Raw genomic sequence first — 19,963 nt, 5'->3', positions numbered from 1 at the left:
AACATCGGACGAACTGGACAAGATTGAAGACGGGAAAGAAGAAGAGAACATGAAAAAAGTTAACTTAAATAAATATGTGTGTGTTAGCTCACTGTGTGGGACCATGGTATAAGCGGATTAAACAATGAGAAGCTGTGCATTATACGGTTTGAATGCACTTTGCAGAGTAGCGGTTTAGACTCCGCGTCATGCATTCAAACCGTATAATGCACGGCTTCTCGTTTAATCCTTACTTAATCCATTTGATTGCTTTGGATGAAGAGAATCTATCTCAGACGTGCTGCTGTGGTCCCAAATGACGCATGTGCAGTGAAGGCAGGGCGAACCAATTTTTAGGGGAGTGGGGGGCATTCAGTCTGTGACACCGGCACTGTTTCTCATGTTTACAATTAGAAAAAACAGACACCTAGAAAACTAATCTGAACATGCCGGAACATGGTCCAAATCTAATCCCATTTATAATGCCTTTTTAAAAACACCGGACAGCGTAACGCAATGTTTGTATGTGATGTGTATGTGATTTGAAGTCGAGCCAAATTAAAGACTTCAGAACAGTTTTGTTACCTTCCATGTTGAGTCTTGTTTTTGGCCTTCAGGATTATTTTTTCTACAGTTAATTGATACTAGGTAATCATACTTGATGGCATGAAGATGATAAGAGCTACAGCAATCTGACATTTGACCCCAATTACCTCAACCTTCATCTAAATAACTGACCTCTGGCTGACCTTGTCAGTGGAATTCTGGAATCCATCTTAGTGTGTGCCACATTTGGTTTTCAACTTGATTTGGTTTCAAAACCAAATTTCTTGACCTTTACAAAGTTTTAGTTCTTTTAGAGCAATTTCAGGGTCAACCTACACTGACATATCAAGTTGAGTAGAAATAAACAAAAGGATCTGGGAGTCTGTCAACAAACATACGCAAACATGACCTGAACCCCAGTTATGGACCTTTGGTTAATTGTATGTGCATCTGGAAAGGGTTCACAGCGCTTCACTTTTCCAAAATGGAGAAACCTAATTTTCATCCCCTCACAACAACATGACTTTTTTAAACTTTCTGCAAAGTTATTAAAAATAACAAAACTAAGAAATCACATGATGCACCTTTGGCATCAATTACAGCCTCAAGTCTTCTTGAATATGATGCCACAAGCTTGGTGCACCTATCTTTGGGCAGTTTTGTCCATTCCTCTTTGCAGCACCTCTCAAGCTCCATCTGATGGATGGGGAGCATCAATGCACAGCAATTTTCAGATCTTTCCAGAAATGTTCAATTGGATTCAGGTTTGGACTCTGGCTGGGCCACTCAAGGACATTCACAGAGTTGTCCTGAAGCCACTCCTTTGATATCTTTGCTGTGTGCTTAGGGTCATTGTCCTGCTGAAAGATAAACCGTCGTCCCAGTCTGAGGTCAAGAACGCTCTGGAGCAGGTTTTCATCCAGGATGTCTCTGTATATTGCTGCATTCATCTTTCCCTCAATCCTGACTAGTCTCACAGTTCCTGCTGCTGAAAAACATCCCCACAGCATGATGCTGTCGCCACCATGCTTCACTGTACGGATGGTGCCTGGTTTCCTCTAAACATGATGCCTGCAATTACAGCAAAGAGTTCAATCTTTGTCTCATCAGACCAGGGAGTTTTGTTTCTCATGGTCTGAGAGTCCTTCAGGTGCCTTTTGACAAACTCCAGGTGGGCTGCCATGTGCCTTTTACTAAAGAGTGGCTTCCATTTGGTCACTCTTCCATACAGGCTTGATTGGTAGATCGCTGCAGAGATGGTTCTTTCTGGAAGGTTCTCCTCTCTCCACAGAGGAATGCCGGAGCTCTGAGGAGAGACCATCAAGTTCTTGGTCACCTCCGTGATTATGGCCCTTCTCCCCCGATCACTCAGTTTAGACTTGTGGCCAGCTCTACGAAGAGTCCTGGTGAATCTGAACTTCTTCCATTTATGGATGATGGAGGCCACTGTGCTCATTAGATTAGATTAGACAGAACTTTACTCATCCCTTGGGAAGACTCAGTCATGGAAATTGAGCTTTCAGCAACACTGTACAGCAGAACGCAGGGTAAGAAGCACACCAAGTATCAAAAGTGAAAGTAAAAAAGAAAAAGTTTGCAATATAAATACCAGACATACTGATCAATACTGGTTTAGTGGCTACTACTGTTCCTCTCCTTCTTGTCCTCTGTCTTCCTGTTACTCCTCCTCCCCCTGAGTGAGGAGTTGTACAGTCTGATGGTCCTGCACTTGGGAAGGAGCAGTCTGCGGCTGAAGAGGCTCCTCTGGTTGCTGATGACGGGGTGCAGATGGTGACTGGCATCGACCATAATGTCCAGCAGTTTGTCCAGCGTTCTCTTCTCTGCCACTGTCAGAGAGTCCAGCTTCATGCCAACCACAAAGCCAGCCTGCGTGATCAGTTTGTCGAGCCTGGATGAGTACTTCTTGGTTGTGCTGCCCCTCCAGCATACCACAGGACCTTCACACACTTTGGGACCTTCAAAGCAGCAGAAATTTTTTCTGTACCCTTCCCCAGATTTGTGCGTCGAGATAATCCTGTCTCGGAGGCCTACAGATAATTCCTTTGACTTCATGCTTGGTTTGTGCTCTGACAACTGTGTGACCTTATATATAGACTGTTGTGTGCCTTTCCATAGCATGTCCAATCAACTGAATTCACCCCAGGTAGACTCCATGTAATCTGTAGCAACATCTCAAGGATGATCAGTGGACACAGGATGCACCTGAGCTCAATTCTAAGCTTCATGGGGAAGGCTGTGAATACATGTACATGAAATCACATGTACAGTACATGTGATTTCTTAATTTTTATTTTTAATAACTTTGCAAATATCTCAATTTTTTTACATTGTCATTATGGGGTATTGTATGTAGAATTTCAGCCATTTTGGAATAAGGCTCTACCACAACAAAATGTAGAAAAAGTGAAGCACTGTGAATACTTCCCAGATTTACTGTGTGTGCGCTAAATTTGGAGTGAAAGAAAACAAATATATACAATTTTGAACAATGACCTTGGCTTTTGCCAAAACAAACTCCTTAGGGACAATTCTGTGGTTAATCTTCATGCACACAGCATGTTTCGTGGAAAGTAATCCAAGCATCTTGGAGGAGTGATGGAACAATATGATTCCATTGGTTTATGCTGCAGAATTATCTCTACATCTCTGCAGTACATCCCACTCTAACACTATGTTTCAAAAGCAATTAGATTAAAAGCGATTTCTTTCCCTTTTGAATGTCTGCCATAATCACCGACAGGTTTTGCGCTATGTCTGGTGCAACTCTGGCACTCCTCACATTAGCAGAAGCAACTTTTATGTGGCGGGCAATGAGTGGGGATTACCCGAGCCACTGCAGGTTGGAAGCGCCTTCATTATCTGTTGTCAAATCCTGACTTCACATGTGAAAGTTGTGTAACAATTCCTCAACAGAAACAGACATAGACCCACCTTCTCTCACTTGGATAGTTGTTTCCTGCCCCTGCAAATGAACCACTGCTGGCTGGAACAAAAAAACAAAACAAAAGTTCCACGGTGACCATTTGAACACACGGTGTAATAAAGGAGAAAAGCAATTTCAACTGGAATTCTCAGGAGAATAAAAATCATGTTTAATATGTGACATACTCTACCTGGAAATCCTTTGTTTTTGTTTTTTCTGGAACTCCTACAACAATAAAAGAGACATGATAAAACCAGGGCCTACATCGCAGCTGAAGATTAAAGGATAATTAAAACAAAGCAAATAATGGAATTGTTTTAAGATGTGTCACTGCTATCCCTCACACTGTTTGACATCCTACATTAAAATCACTTGTAAAAGCAATGATTTCATTAATCTTAACAGCTTGAGCTTCCTTGGAGTGTGGGAAAAAGTCAGCGTGGAAAAATATAGTTTTCAATGATCATATAAGCATGTGGGTGTTGTGGACTCTGTTTTATTAGATTCGTGCCTTACTTAGTGTACCTGCTGGACCTTGAGCGCCCGGCGGTCCTTGTGGCCCAGGTGGTCCGGGAGGCCCTGCTGGGCCTACCGCATTGCTTCCTGGAATGCCAGGGATCCCTGGGATTCCCGGTGGTCCCTGTGGACCTGGGGGACCAGGAGGTCCTGGAAGGCCTGGAGACCTTTTTCTCCCTGTTAATTAGAAAGAACAGTTGTATAATTGTTTATCACTCGTGTGTCTGACTGTGAACACTGATATGAACGGAGGACGGGTGGAAATTCTGTGCTTTTTTTTTTTTTTAAGAATCCCTGTTGGTCAGAAAGGAAAATGCATTTATATTTCTTCACATACTTTTGGGAAACACAACACTGCCTGACACCTTATAAATAGGAAGGTGAAGACGAGTTCTGTCTTACCTTTTTTCTTCTCTTTCCTTTTTTCTTTTCCGGTTAATTCTGAAAGAAACAAAACAGTGTTATTAAGCTTGAAATTGCCTCCACAATTATTCTCCCACATAACTTCGAGAGTATCCGTCAGATTTCTGCACCGCTTACTAATAGGTTAAAATAACAGAGTGAGATGTTCGGCAATGAGCAATGGAGTGAAGGTATGTCAGTCTGTGGTATCTTCTGGTGTAGTAATTTGTAAGTGTGGTTTCACCTCCTCTGTATGAACAAGTGCCTTAAGCATTCACAGGCAGTGGAACTGGAGAAGATCATTAGAGAGATACTTTATCCTGCCAAAATCCTTTTCTTTGAATTAAGCCCAGATGGAGAATGTAGATCAAAATGTGTATGTGTGTAAATGTGTGCGTCTCCCCTTTACAACCATGTGTATGCGTGCATTGATGCTGGTGGGGCATCTAACGACAAAATACATTTAGTGCGCTCGCGTTTGTGTATGTGTGTGCGTGCGGCTGAAGACTCCTTTTCAAAAAGCCATCTTGCTGATCGTGTGTTTACCATGTCATTACAACTACAAAGGCCATTTAACCTTAAAACCTCACAGTTTGAGTCCCCCTCCAACATATGGCCAGTGTTTCTCCTCTGGCTAAATGACTGGATGCATCCGCATAGATTCCTCTTAACGAGCAGCCCTATCTGGTGCCCGTTAGGAGAGCAGAGAACGCACACGTACGCACACACGCATGAAAACAGACATCTAAGGCTGCGATTACAAAAGCCTTTGTCTGTGTGCTGAAAGCAGAGGAGAGACCTGGGAATGATTAGTGTTTAGAGGCTCTGGATTTTACTGATTTATGTAGAAAGTCTCAAAGGTGAGTGTTTTCTTCTAATTTAAACACAATCACTAAACTTCCCCCCAAGTATTCAGTGTCACGCCACAGACGTTGGAATGCCTTGTGATCATGCTGCACTTGTTGCACTCAGACGCAAAACTTCAAAGGGGACCTTTTTTTTTTTATTTGCATAGCTCGCATTCTAAACAAAAACTACAAAAGCAAATTCAGACACATCAGCCATCTGGCTTTGTGGGTTTAAGATATCGATTATGAGCGATCGGCTCAATCAACGCCAAAGATTCACTTAATAACTCCAGTGAATGATCTTCACCTGGATGCAGAATGTTTCGACAGAATTCTTCTTTTGTTGTCCTTTTATGTGGTTCAAGTCGGGCTGTAAAGTTTACATCTGCCTTTCCAGCTGGTACAAAACATATTTTGGGGAGCCGATGGTATTTTGACAAGGGGAAATCAACACTGGCTTTGTCAACGGTTTCAAATTGGTGAAACCCTCTCAAACCCAGTGTTATCCTTGTTTTCTATCCAAGTTCTAATCAATCCCATTCCATTTAATCTTGCTCTACAAACTACGCAATATTTTGTGGTGGTGCCAATTTGTTAAACAAGCACGAAACAAGTGCAAAAAATATGGTGCAAAAAGTGAGAAACCATTAACAAGCCATTTTCCATCTTTAAGAGCCTTAAATCCACTGCATGTCTGTTTCATATATCCTATAAACAAAAAAGAAAATTTGAGCACTGTGCTTGTAGAGCGCAAACCCACACCAACAGTAGTTTCCAATTCAACAAAATTTTACCTTTGAAAAATTTTTAAAAGGTCAAAGCCCTGTTCGAAGTGGGTTTTCATAAGCTAAATTAGATGTGATCAAATGTTAGGAGTATGCATTTAGTTCATGCACTTGAATCAAAGTATTTTGTGGTGTTGTCAGGTTTTGTTTTGTTTTCAACTTTTTCAGTTTCTGAATTGTTTTTCAGATCATTTTCACAGGCCACTGGTTATCTTTTCTATGCACAATTTGTCATTGCTTTTTGGCACTTTGTTTTTCTTCCAGTTAACAGCTGGAAACAAACAGGCCTAAAACTGGAACCTCCATCCAATCTTGGTTGTGTAGGTAAATCCACAACAGAAAAATGAGTGTGATTGAGGCACATTTGATTGAGAGATGATGCAAAATGCACACCAAAATGGGCTTTTCAATATTAAATTCAAAAGTCCACAAAATCCATAATCGAGATCAGATCCAGATCAAACTTTGTCAGGTGATAGCAAGTGCCAGTCTGCACCTTACTTTCAAATATGAGAGTGATTGGGGCATGTTTGATTAAGATATAATGTAAAATACACAATAAATGGTGTTTTCAATGTTAAATTTAAATGGCTACAAAATCTGTAATCTGGATCAGATCTGGATCAAACTTTGCCAGTCGATAAAGGCTATCATCCTACATAACACTATCAAATATGAAGGAAATTCATTCTTTTTTGACAGTTATGAATTTTTGAATATTCATGCAAAGTTAGTTAGGGATTATTCCAAGATTTGTCCTGACTTTGCCCTTTGACCTTGAAAACTGAATCACTTCTTGCCAATTAAGATATGAAACTTCAGTAAAAATTTCATAATATATGAAAAATTGTGGGCTCCAGGATGTTCACAAACAGAAAAACAAACAGGGGCAATAACATAACCCCCCCCCACCAATTTCGTTGGTGGAGGTAAAAATAAGGAGTGAGAGAACCCATTTTTCAGTATCTAATCGAGCCACTTCCAGTTACATACAGAGGCGCTGGTGCACATGAAGTCATATGCTTAGTGTAAATACTGGTGTAAATATTTTACATATACCAAACCAAGATGTGGTGAACCGATACACAAACTGTCATGTAAAAACATCAGGCAGAACGTTCCGTATGTGGATCCTAACACCACTTATTGAACATTTAGAGTTAAATCATTCCATCTTTTTAATTTTGTGTCAGCCTCTTTTGATATCTCTAAGATGAAAAGTGACAGGGAAGAACTGTGATGCTGAAACAGTGACTTGTACTCAACCATGCTCTGTGGTGTGTGTCAGGTTAGACTGATTCCTCTGCAAAGTGTCTTGAGGCCACTTATGTTGTGATTTTGCGCTCTATCAATAAACTGAATTAAATGAGGTGTACCGTGACAGCCCGTGTGAGTGCAGAAGACTCATTACGTATGAAGAAAGGCACTCACTGGTGGGATAATGCTGTTGAATTTGGGATTGAAGGATTCAAAAAAATAATGGATCGGGAAACATGGGAAAACAAAGCAGCAACACACAACATCTGCATAAATGGGGCTAAAAACAGTTCATACCCGAGTCTGGCTGCTTTTCTCTGGGACTCCTTTTCGCCCGCTGAGTTATCCCCCTGTTATCCTCTGTGGCTTGCAAGTCACCAGGTCTATGAAATAACCTATCCTGGTGAAAGACATAAATAAAAAACATCATGAGCATGAACATCTTTACTGTCCCAAATTCTAGCTTGAAACAAAGACAAACTACGTTGAATGAGAGTAGCTGTGAGGGCCTCCAAAGATTGCATCTCACAATAAGAAACATTTTTAAGCATAACGTGCCCTTTCTACCCTTGGGGAACAATGTTTGTACAAAGATAACTTGGGTCATTTGAAGAGATGTGAGACAATGTCAGCCCACACATTCATTTGTGGCCAAGTCGTTGTCTGGCCCATTGTAGCTGTAACCTATCCTGTAACCCAAGTCAGTTTTGTCTGTGTTTCTGCCGTTTGAGACAGTCACCTGGACACGACTGCTCTAAAATTCACCTGTTGAGACAAAAGGAGGACATGAATTGCTGTTAATCTGAGAGCAATACCCATTCAGATGGCACCTGTTTGCAACCTTATGCACAGCTTGCATGGAAAATAATAACAACAGTAAAAAAAGCATCAATCAAAGAAAGGATTGGATGTTGCTGGCTTACGCTCATGCCTAGAAACAGGAAAAGCTCAAGTGGTGGGGTGTTCCCGTAGCTGAGTTGACAGCAGGACAAACTGCACAGCTGGTGTTATTCTGTGGTTCTGATCGACCTAAATTTGCATGAACTCTATTGGACCATCCAGCACATATAAAGTTCTAACAGCTAATTTTTCACGCTGAGGATTTAGAGTTCTTTTTATTGTGGGCTGTATCACTGTGCAGAGTTATGATTCTGTTAACACATACAATGAGATGGACACATCTGCAGAGGATTCCTGCAGATAAATATTCAAAGAAGAGAAGAAAGTTTTGGATCTTAAAAGATGTAGCTCCAAATTGGACATTTTACACCTTGGTTAGCACTACTGCAGATTAAAGTATAAACATGACTTGTCTCTTTGATCTGATGTCAACTAAACTCTTAAAGAATTGTAGCCATCATTAGGACCCACTATGTTGACTACTATTAACCTGTTGCTTACATTTTTCCCCTGCATTTTGTAACATCTGCTGCGATTAAACCTAAGATCAAGAAATACATTCTTAATCCTGGATTATTGCCTGACTGTAAAGCCATGTAAAACGTACCTTTCACCTCAGAAATTTTCCAAATATTAGTTTCACAACAACTTGTGGTTTATTTGCTCAGCAATCTCTTTGTGCCATTACAGTTAGCACTGAGGACGCATCATTTTGCAGAACCTGCACTCACTGCTATACTATAGCTCACTGCATACATTTCAAAAGTATTTTGGCATTTTTGTTATAAAGTTATTTTTTGGTTAACATCATATTCCTCTAACCAATCACAGCGCATCATGTATAATAACCCTACTTCCAAATACTATGCAGTGCAATATAGGGTACCTCAGGGTTTTGTTTCAGGTCTTCTGTTATTCTCAATTTAATAGCACCTCTTTTAAAGATAATGTGAAGCTTTGGAACTATGTTTCACTATTGTACTTTTGACACTCAGCCTTACATGCCACTTAGTACAAATAATCTCATATGTGGATTTATGAGGTTTATGTCACTTCAGGGATAAACTGCCTGTCATGTCTTTTCCTACTTCTACATTCAGAGAAGACTGACATGATGGTCATTGGGCCTACTTAACACAGATGCCATTATTAGTCACCATAATCATTAAATACATGTATCATTCACCATATAGTATAGCAGATAACAGAATATTTACTGAGGAATCGTGCAAATGGTGATAGAAGTATAAAATTTGGCACAAATACACCTTAGACATAAACTCTCTTGAGAAAAAAACAAACAAAAAAAACAATTGGCCATTTGAATTTTCAGTAGGCAGCCAGGTGGGGTCAATTGAAGAATCACACAGGGGTCAAAATTAGAAGATGCTCCAATCACATTGAAAACTATACCACATTACTTGTCTTATCACAAAGATTCCAAAAAGGTATAGTTTGGACTGTCTGTGACTGAATGTTATGGAGTTATGGGGTGAAAAATTTCAAGAATTGTGACAAAGATCAATTTCAGTTTGTGCAGAGGTCAAAAGTTAAAGTTGCTCTAATTTTGGTAAACAGACCTGGCTGTCTATTGAAAATTCAAATGGCCAATTGGTTTTTCCAAAAGAGTAATGTCTAAGGAACATTTTTCCTGAATTTGTTGCTTCTATCACCATTTGCAGGATTGTTTCAGTTATCTGCTGCACTAATAGTAATAAAGTTATAAATCTTGGGAAAATCTTTGATCCCATTGTCCTTTGATTTGCATATTGTACAGATTACAAAAAATGCCTTTTCATTTGTGGAATATAGCAAAGACTTAGCCTATTCTGTCCACAGCCGATGCAGCTTTGGACAGAATACACACACAGGATGTTCTCATGAAATGTAATGCATGAAGACATTGGTGGACAAGTAGAGGAATCACAGTATTTCATTGTTGCCATCATCAAATGTTCATGTATGGGGGGGGGGGGGGGGGGGTGTTAGTGTGACTAAAGTTCAACATAGGCCTGTAAGAAAAAATAAAGCTTTATGCTGTATAACTGTAGGACCGTATTCGGTACTTAAGCATTTCCCAAAATCCCCCTGGCGGCCCCTTGCACTTCCCAGAATGCACCACGGTGCCAGCAGAGTTCCGCCTTCTCACAGCGCATGTAAACAACGGAAAAGCGAGGATGTGGATGGCATTGATTTAGTGAGTTCACAGGCGATTATGATGATTATACGCTCTCTCAAGTTGAAAGGGTTATCTGGAGGAGGTGTAGCACCTGTGATGGACTTCTGCTGTGCTTCGATGTGGTCTTATTGTCCATACTTCACGAGGTGTGTTTACACTATGAGTATTGAGCTCCTGAAACCGGAACTCTGCTGAAACCAACCTTTCGCGTGAGTCACGGACCATGAGACGGTGCGAGATTCCCAACTGCGAAACAGCGAATTGGACAACACTACTCAAAAACTGCTTGAATTTTTATTTTTTCTTAAACCTGTCCCAGTTTAGCACAAGGCGAGTGTGATTTTTGCTTTCTGAAGAGGTGACACATGATGTGATAGGCATTTTACTTCAAGTATCTGTCTGTGCCTGAAGTACAAACCAGCTCACAGCAATATATTCAACTTTTGTATCAATGACACGCCGGGTATAAAACAGTTTTCCCAGGGGGAACTAGTGGAGTTAAGGATCATAGCTGATACATACGGCTTGCCTCGCGAGATGCTGTACACTGGCTGGAGCATCTGTTAGTGGGAGATCGACACTGAAACATGCAAGTAAGCGCTCATGAACTCTAAAAGAACTGTCCTATAGACCTGAAAACAATTTTCAGTTTTTATTTAGTGTTACAGACAAATCACTGTGGATATATCTGCTTCCTCTAATCAAAGGTTGTGGGGGTGCTGGAACCTATCCCAGCAGGAACTGGGTACACCCTGCACAGGACGCTAATCTATCGTAGGGTGGGAAAACATTAAAAGGATAATTCTTTTCGGATCAGTACAGCACTGGACAATTTGACATGAATTTTCAATCCAAAAAGTAATTTCAAAAAACATTATTTCCAGCAGACAGGTAAGTGACATTATTTTACAAATATGCTGTTCTAGAATGTTCCAGATCTCTACCATGCAGTTCTAAGTGGGTGACGCTGATACACTGCATGATATGCAATACACAGGCATTATAATATATGCAAGTATCTTAAAATGGGATTTTCTGAAAGTATGGTAAAGATAAGACAATGTGCTTGAACCCCAGAACATTAAGTTATAACCGCATAGAACCTGATGTACAGTTGCAGTGAAATCAAGCAAAGCAGATGTGTATTCACATGAGCAGGAAAACGCAGTTGTGTGTTCATGTGAACAAAGTATGTTCAAAGCAGACAGGCTCTGCCAGCTTGCGTGTGGCTCGAGGCAGCCTGGTGCAAGACCCTATCACATCAGAACCCAAGCATGGAAAGAATTACTAAGAAACATCAGGTTTTCAGGACATAGTGTGGTGTAGCCCCGTGAGCCGAGGCGGTGGGAAGCGCACTGAGCTCAGGAGGGCTGGGGACTTTTCCATACCTTTTTTCTGAGTGGTGTGCCACAAGGCTATGTTTGTCTCTCCTTTAATTGCTGATACGAAAAATGATCAGACTAAAAACCGTGATCCGACCTGAACCATGAGTTTTGTGTTTTGTAGCACCCCGAACAGGAACAAATCTCCAGCATGAACTTCCTGTGCTTCTTCATGTAGTTTTAGGTAAAGCCACAGAAAGACCATAGGAAGATGGACAAGAAAAGTTCTGTTTCCAGTTTGTTCCATATGACATCTCTGATTTGGGCCTCCCCAGGAGTGGGATGCACTGTATCATGTCAAACAACCCCCACCAGCTGTGCTGGGCTAGCTTAAAGTCATTAAATTCTACATCTCTGACCAGCTGCCAACCATGTCTGACCTTATAAGCTCGGGAATTCCAACCTGATGGAGGAGTATGTGTTGGAATGCTTTATCGAAACACAGACCTCCAGATGTTCCCTCGAGCAGCGATGTTTGCTGTTCATTTGGTGTGCAGGTGCCTCCACATCTCCTCTCCAGCTGTTGGCATACATGGGGGTTTTTACCTCTCGACGGATTCTGGGTGTATGTTAAGGCATATGGTATTAGAAATTTCGTCTGTTCTGAAAGCCAAACATGATTCAACAGCCAATTTCTGGCTCGAGATTAAGCTCCGCCACAATGACAAAAAACAAACAAGCAATCTGCGAGGCTACTACCAAGCAGGTGTGGCTGTTATTTTAGAAAATGGAGTGAGATTAAGGCATCAAAGAGATTTTGAAAAAGCTATGCCCTCATAGGAGGACCTATGAGAAACAGTTTTGTGCCTGTGTTTGCATCATTTCACTTCATTACAACATTTTACAGCCTTCATACCCTTCAAAGGCGTGCAGAGTTACAGTAAATCAGGATGACAGCGTGTTGGTATGTACACCAAGTGCCAACTATTGAGTAAACCATTCTTTCTCTGCACACGGGAAAATGCTATTAATTAGAGGGCTTTCAACTCTTCAAAGCATTGGGGGTGCTGTTACACACAGAAAGTGTGCTTCCCTGTTGCTCGGTGAGGATGTGACTACAATTCACTCACCCCAGGGATGTGCAATTTTGTGATCAACATTTATGTTTTTTGCCATATTAACACTTATTATAGAAAATATTACCTGAACTTCTGCTTTGCACATGTCACCATTTGTACTACTGAAACACCCTCACAAACGTTTAGCTTCACGCCATTTAGAGACGCAAAGTGCTTCAGTGTGTATTTTTTTTTTTTTTAAACTTCAATAGTTTCCAGCTCACATTTTCTCTGCAAGACAAGCTATGATTGTAGCAATGCCTCTAAATCTTGGACTGGGAGTAAAAATGAGTCATTAGCTCGCGGTAGGGAATGTGAGGTTACAAAGTTATGAAGACCAAACTGAGGGCTGGCTGCTGTAAGCAACACGCAGACTGGATGTTGGCCATCGCTGTTGTATTGGCGTTACAAATCTCAAAGGCATGTAGACGGTTGAGAATTTGGGAGGTTCATGACACTTTTGTGGTTCAACCCTCTAATAGAATAAAGTTAACATGTTTTTGTTTTTAACCCCAGTCAATGTCTTTAAGTGGTCTTGAGAATGTCAGTTGTTTCAAACCATAAATTTGGCTGAATAACAGTATCCTCAGACTGTCATCCAAAAATAACTGTTGCCTGTCAGCAACTAATCACATTTCACACTATTGCAACACCAATGGTAAAGTGATTGTTCACTGAATGCAGTAAATGTCTGGACAATTTATAATTTTGTAGACGTTTGTGATCCTCTGGTTGACTCTGTACTGGGCGTCTACTTGACTACACCATCTGCCTGTCAACACAATTCTGTCTTAAATGGGGGAGAACACCATCTGGAATCCCTGCCGTTTAAACCACATTCTTTATTAAAAAAAAAACAAAAAAAACAAAAACAGTTTTGTCCATATTGATCAGTTGAAAAATATAGAGACTCACTCAATCTGTCTGTATGAATCCTTCCAATTCTTCACACACGAGTCATATTTAACGTAGATGTTGATACAGGTGACAGCCAACCCCTGAGCCCCTGAGCATGTAGGCTGCTGTGGACCGTGTGTCCCATCAAACCAGCTTTTTTTTTTTCTTTTTAAACAGACGTTAACGAGACTCCAGATGTTTCAGCATCTGTTCTTTGTGGGACTTTGAAGACATACATCAGAGGAGAAATTATTTCATATAATGGTTGTAAGAAAAATGTTCAGCACAAAATTAAATCATTGTCTGATCCAACATGGTTCAAGACTCAGCGGAACGCCTTTCGTTGCGTTTTACTCACCCAGGCAGGTGAATAAGACTCTGCCTGACAGAAAGTGACACTTGCGTTTGTTCTGTAATATCTTGCATCATGCTTAGACCGCAGACTCAAGAGAAACACACACCTGGTAGTTGCTTTACACTGTTGGGAACTGCAAAAATCTGCTGTACTGCTGGGACTTTACTGCCTTGCTCAAGAGCACATCAACCACTGTGGAAAGCAAGCACATCTGTTCCATGTGAAAACTTTTGTGACTTCTTACCCGAGGACAAAATATGGCCATATTGCGAAGACTTTGCATCCATTCAACTGTCTGTCCGTCCATCTATCTGTGCTCAACATAACTCTATTCCTATTACTGCCAGGGTCTTCAAATTCACAGCGAGCATTCTTGGGACAGAGATCTTGAACAATTTCAAAGATGGCTAATCTTGACCTATTCTAAGAGGTCAAAAGGTCACATTGTTTTGACACACTTTCATTGGTTACATGCTCATACGGCCGAGGGTACTTTAGCATTGTGTTCTATATTTTAGTTTAAATAGCCTAGATCCCCATGGGTTTTGGTGGTGGACCTATTGCCATCATATTATACACCATCTCAGTGAGCTAATGTACGTCAGCTGGAGTCTGACTATAAAAAAACAGATTAACAGGGAACAGAAACGCCCACAAATTATTTATAGCATGAATAAAAAAAGAAAAGAAAAACAAAAAGTGTTCTCTTGATAGTTCAAGAAACACTAAAGATCATAAACATCTACAGAAAACCTTGTTTTAGTCGTGGTCTGAGAGGCTTTGACATCGACCGGCTGCCACCATTTATGCAGGTCAGGCGAGTGATGTCACCGGTTTGGGGAAGATGAGCCTCATTGTGAGATTAACTGCCAGAGGCATCAACAAAGAGGTTATATATGACTACTAGAGTCCGCACTCCCAATGCTGCCCACTAAACGCAAACGCCCTTCATGGACAGCGACATGACACCTCCAAACCGGGCAAAATATTCATGAAGTTCCCGGATGTTAAAGCATTTTCAATGGGGATTCGTGACTGAACACACTCAGAAAAACACTTGCAAAATACGTGTTAAAAAAATGCCACTCTGACCTGGATATCGAGACAGTAAAATGAATTAACATTAAATCATGTCAGGAAAGTATTAAACTTACTCTGACACTCACACAATCCCAAATTTTAATGTTGAAAGTTACATGGATCTGCACTGTTAAGCTGCTGCTGCTTTCAGCATAGCATGCCTCCTAAAACCATTACGAAACACACACATTATATATATATATATATATATATATATATATATATATATATATATATATATATATATATATATATATATATATATATATATATAAATAAATTATATATTAGGGTGTCCAAAAAAATGCCAACTTTAAAAAATTTCGAGGCTCACCCACCAAAAGTTTCCTTTTGGTGAGTCATTCTCACATGTAAAATTGTTTGCCAATCAGAAATTATTTAGAGGTGGCTCAAGGTCACCAAACATTGAAAATCTAACCGCGACAATCGACATTGGTGCAATAATTGGAATGTCATATCTTTGCCACTTTTAGAACTATTAGATCAATACTTTTCAGATGTGTACAGTTTATTTTGGTAATTTAGAAATTATAGCAGCAGATTGGGTGCTAGATCTTTACTGCAGTGACTATACAGGTCCAACCTTGGCTCCAAACCCAATTTGTGCAGAAGCTGGGCTTCATAGTCAGCCTATGATATTGGTCAGTTAGACAATTTATTTACATGTTATATTTACAATACTGTGTTTACTTACTTTTTATTTTGCCTTTATGGCTTTTAATATTTAATATTTTTTGGTACTTTGTTGATAACTGTCTGCATTCTGCAAATGCTTACAGATTAATCATAAATGTTGGAAAAAAAAAAACACTGTTAGGGCCGTTTTTATCATTTCTGTATAATTAGTGCAATGAAAGTACTTATATGAATACTGAAAATCAGCTGCTGGTTAAAGGTATATAATATGTTACTGTGATGCTTTCATATGGAATATATCAATGTTTCTAGTGTTTAGACTCTAAACACTAGAAACATTGATATATGATATGAGATATGTCTATCTCGGCTTTCAGTGCTTACCAGTCGAGTGAGTATAAAAGAACTTGTGGAGAGCTGGACATGTCCCAACTTGTCCTCTAACACTCCGAAACAGAGGTGTTCCTTTGTCTCGCTTCATCAGCGAATCGGTCGTGACGCGCGAAGCCTCCGCACGGCTTTCCATGACAAAATCTCTTGTTAAAAGTGAAATCTGCCAGAAAATGACTGATGTCCAGCTCTTGTGATAACCAGAGAAAGAGCACACGATGGTCTCGTATCCACAGAGCCATCAGCTTAGAAATGATCCAGTGGTTTGTGCCGCATCGTCGCAGCTCGGCGCGCCGACCGTCCTTAAAGGGGTCCTTAAAGCTGTAGTTGAAGTCCTTATTCTCTGTGAAGCCCGTAAAATTTTCACTGAAAGCCAGATAAATTTTTCGAATGGTTTCTAGGTGCCAGTCTCTAACAGCTTCTGAAAAAATTCTGATGGAAAAAAAGTCCTTTTCATTCCGCCATTTCCAGACAATGAAAATCCGATGAGGGGGCGGGACCACTCCTTCCACAAGGCGTGCTCACAGGCGAATGACGTCACCGACAGGCGTGGAAAAACTCACGCATGCGCACGAGGGTTCAAGCATGTCTGACGTGAAAACATATGAATGAAATCCATATAGTTTTTGAAAAAAATAAAAAGGTACGATACTTTATGGACAGACCTCGTGTATATATATATATATATATATATATATATATACATACACATATATATACACACACACACACACACACACATTATATTTTTTACACAATTATCCTTTGTTGACCAAGTTTCATTCATGAAGTCAGTGGTGTGTGTGCACATCTCTGTTTGTGAGTGGTGTGTGTAAGTGTCGTCCATGTCCTCGGACGACACAGGCACGGGCAGGGAACATACACCTGTTTATCAATGAAATGTCACGGACAAAGTGACAAGAATAACCAAAACCACTTACTTATGGAAGGAAATATTGTCTCCCTTGTTCCTCCGTTTGTGGCTTTGGCAACATGCGCAGCTTTCCGGTATATTCCACCTGTTTTTAACGAGACTAATAGGACTTTAATGAGCGAGCTCAGTAACCTGCCCGGAACACCCCAACCAGCGACGTCAACCGGAAATGCCCTCCACTGACTTCAGCCAATGGAAATTTACGTCAATTTAGCAGCAAATTTGATTCAAATAATATTATCTACGCTGCACTCAAACATTCTGCAATTGTATGAATAACAATTTTTTTTTTTTTTAACCAAGGAATGCACAAACAAATTTTCAAAAAGCATTTCTGTTCCCCTTTAAAGTTTGTGCAAAAACAAACAAACAAACAAACAAAAAAAAAAACAAAAACCACCTTTTAGTATTTCTCCATTTATGCATCTGTTGCTTTAAATGAAAATATGGTGTTGCCCATCATGTTCACAGCCACTTCAGATCCCCACACAGACCCATTCTATCAAAAATTAATTGTGATCGTTTACATTTCAGTGGAAAAAAAAAAAAAAAAATCAATGACTGAGTTAACACATTCATTGAAACAAAACAAAAACAGCATAACTATTTGTAGGTGTGCTGTCTGGTACAAGACAACACAAAGACAGCTGCTAAAAATCACTCAATAATAATAATAATAATAAAAATAACAACAATCTGACTTGATCCAACCCCACTTTCTTCGAAATTGCAGAACACACCTATAGCACTAGGTGGTTGCCATCCGGGACCAAAGGAAGCTCCATATTGTGGTAGATGCTGCAATGCTCCACCCAAGGGCATGCTCCCATATATACTATACCCAAGTATATCGTATATATACCCAATATATACTAAGCATTGGCCTTTCATCTTAAGTTCTCTTATCTGGCACCATCTTATCTGGCTGATCTGGTAGAACCTTACGTACCGGCCCAGACCTTGCGGTCGCAGGACTTCTCTGTGTTCCCAGGGTGAAGAAGAAGCCAGCGGGTCAAAGAGCTTTTTCTCATCGTGCACCCACCCTGTGGAACGGTCTTCCTGCGACCGTGAGGCAGTTGGAGTCCATGGACATTTTTAAGTCAAGACTCAAAACTCATTTTTATTCTCTTTTTTTTTTTATGAATAGTTTTTATTTTTTTTATCTGCTTTATTCTTTTACTTCTGTTTTTAAATTGTGTATTTGAATTTTTTTATTCAGTTTTAATTATTTATTTAATTTTTATATTGAATTGTTCTGTGTGAGGTGCCTTGAGACGGCTTTTGTTGTGATTTGGTGCATTATAAGATGATTAAATTAAAAACTGAAGCTCTCTAAGGGCCCTGTCACATCTGGATGATTTCGCCAGTTTATGCTGACAGCCCTGTTTCCACCAAGCGGTTTGGGTCGGTACTGCATGGTATGGTACAGGTCGGAACAGTTAAATCTGACTTGGTTTTTGTTTCCACCGACGGCAAAATCCTTTTGTTTGGCAGGTGGAACATGTAAATATTGATGAGCACATACGCTTCTGTACATTGTCGCGCAGCCTCGCCCCTCCACACAGAAGCCATACAGAGGAATTTAACATGATCTAAATTTAATTTTAATTTTAATTTATTTTTGTCTTGGAGGATCATGACGTTTAAGCCCTTGTCACACATAGCAAGAATGTGCAGGAACCAGGCCGACACAGCAAATATGGTCATAATCCGGCCGCAGTCAGGTGAAAAAAGGCATGGTCAGCCGTGTTAGAATGCATCCAAACTGCCTTGTGCACACCTGCAGGATGCAGCCCAAACATATTTCAGACAACAGTCAGATGACACAGACTACTGTCAGACGCCACCAACATTGGAGCTGTCACTCACTCACTCACGCAATCAAATCTTCACTTGTCCTCACGTTCTCAGTGCTGAACTGACCTTTCATCGGGAGGAGGGTGCACTGGTAGGAGTGTGTGTGTCTCACATGACGGAGTGTGCACATGTATGTGCATAGAACAGGTGATCCAAACAGCATGCAAGTGTGTGCCTTGATGAAGTGTTCACTCAGCCGCATGCGTGTGCGTTCATAAGCGCTGAACAAGCCGCTATGCGTGCGTGCGAGTGTGTGGCCTAAACGTTTGCTCAGCTGCATGTATGTGTTCATAATGGCTGTACCAGTCGATACGTGTGCACATGTGGGCCGCATGTGCTCACGTGAGCACAGGAGATGTCCATCCAGAGAGCGCAAAAAAAAGCTGATTGTGTACAATCCGGTGAAAAATCCCTTTCGGTGTTTGATCAGTATATACTTGCATTGCTAGATTTTATTTGTCCGGCTGGACTCTACAACTGCTGCTGAACTGTGCTGGCAGTGCACCAACTTCCGACATGTGTGCAACATTCTTCAGACGCAGCCAGTGAACTTTTTCCTTCTCTCTTTTTTTTTTAAACGCTTATTTTGTGGCCATTTTACTTGATACGCATCTTAACACAACTATAGTTGGATTATCGGTGCGGGACGGCGCCTCACATGGGATTTATTTATGCCAGAGGTGGATTATGTATTTGTCAGATGATCGATGTTGCCAGCACACAGCGCAGCCAGGTGAAAGGGACTTTACCAGCTGTCTGCCCTGTGCTGTGGAACGCGGGGTACTGGAGGTGAGTTGCATATGTTGCCATGAGCTAGGGAAACATTTCCACATCATACCTGCTACAGACTTAAGGATGTGAACATGTAATAATACGTGCATTACAGTGGCAATATCCCGTTCAGCTGCGTTGCGAGGCACTGCACCATGCCTGTAATGCGCACACAGTGCCACATACATATTATTACATAACATTTGCTTTGCCCTCCTTGGCCAGG

General features: G+C 40.7%; 1 protein-coding gene across 3 annotated transcripts in view; it reads right to left on the bottom strand.

Annotated features, from left to right (window-relative positions):
• Positions 1-19,963, bottom strand: part of eda (ectodysplasin A) — a 42,568-nt gene that overhangs the window by 12,886 nt on the left and 9,719 nt on the right. For 2 of the 3 annotated variants that reach the window (XM_034181809.1, XM_034181810.1), the window contains exons 2-6: positions 7,575-7,677; positions 4,388-4,426; positions 3,986-4,162; positions 3,660-3,694; positions 3,478-3,529 (exon numbers count right to left, since the gene is read on the bottom strand). In XM_034181809.1, the coding sequence (XP_034037700.1) occupies positions 3,478-3,529; positions 3,660-3,694; positions 3,986-4,162; positions 4,388-4,426; positions 7,575-7,677 (406 nt within the window). The remainder of the gene's footprint in view (positions 1-3,477; positions 3,530-3,659; positions 3,695-3,985; positions 4,163-4,387; positions 4,427-7,574; positions 7,678-19,963) is intronic. The other variant, XM_034181811.1, reaches the window with a different exon arrangement.

The sequence above is a fragment of the Thalassophryne amazonica genome, chromosome 11, assembly GCF_902500255.1.
Source record: "Thalassophryne amazonica chromosome 11, fThaAma1.1, whole genome shotgun sequence".
NCBI lineage: Eukaryota > Metazoa > Chordata > Actinopteri > Batrachoidiformes > Batrachoididae > Thalassophryne > Thalassophryne amazonica.
The sequence above is the reverse complement of the archived record's forward strand: the minus strand, read 5'-3'. Positions and strand labels throughout refer to the sequence as shown.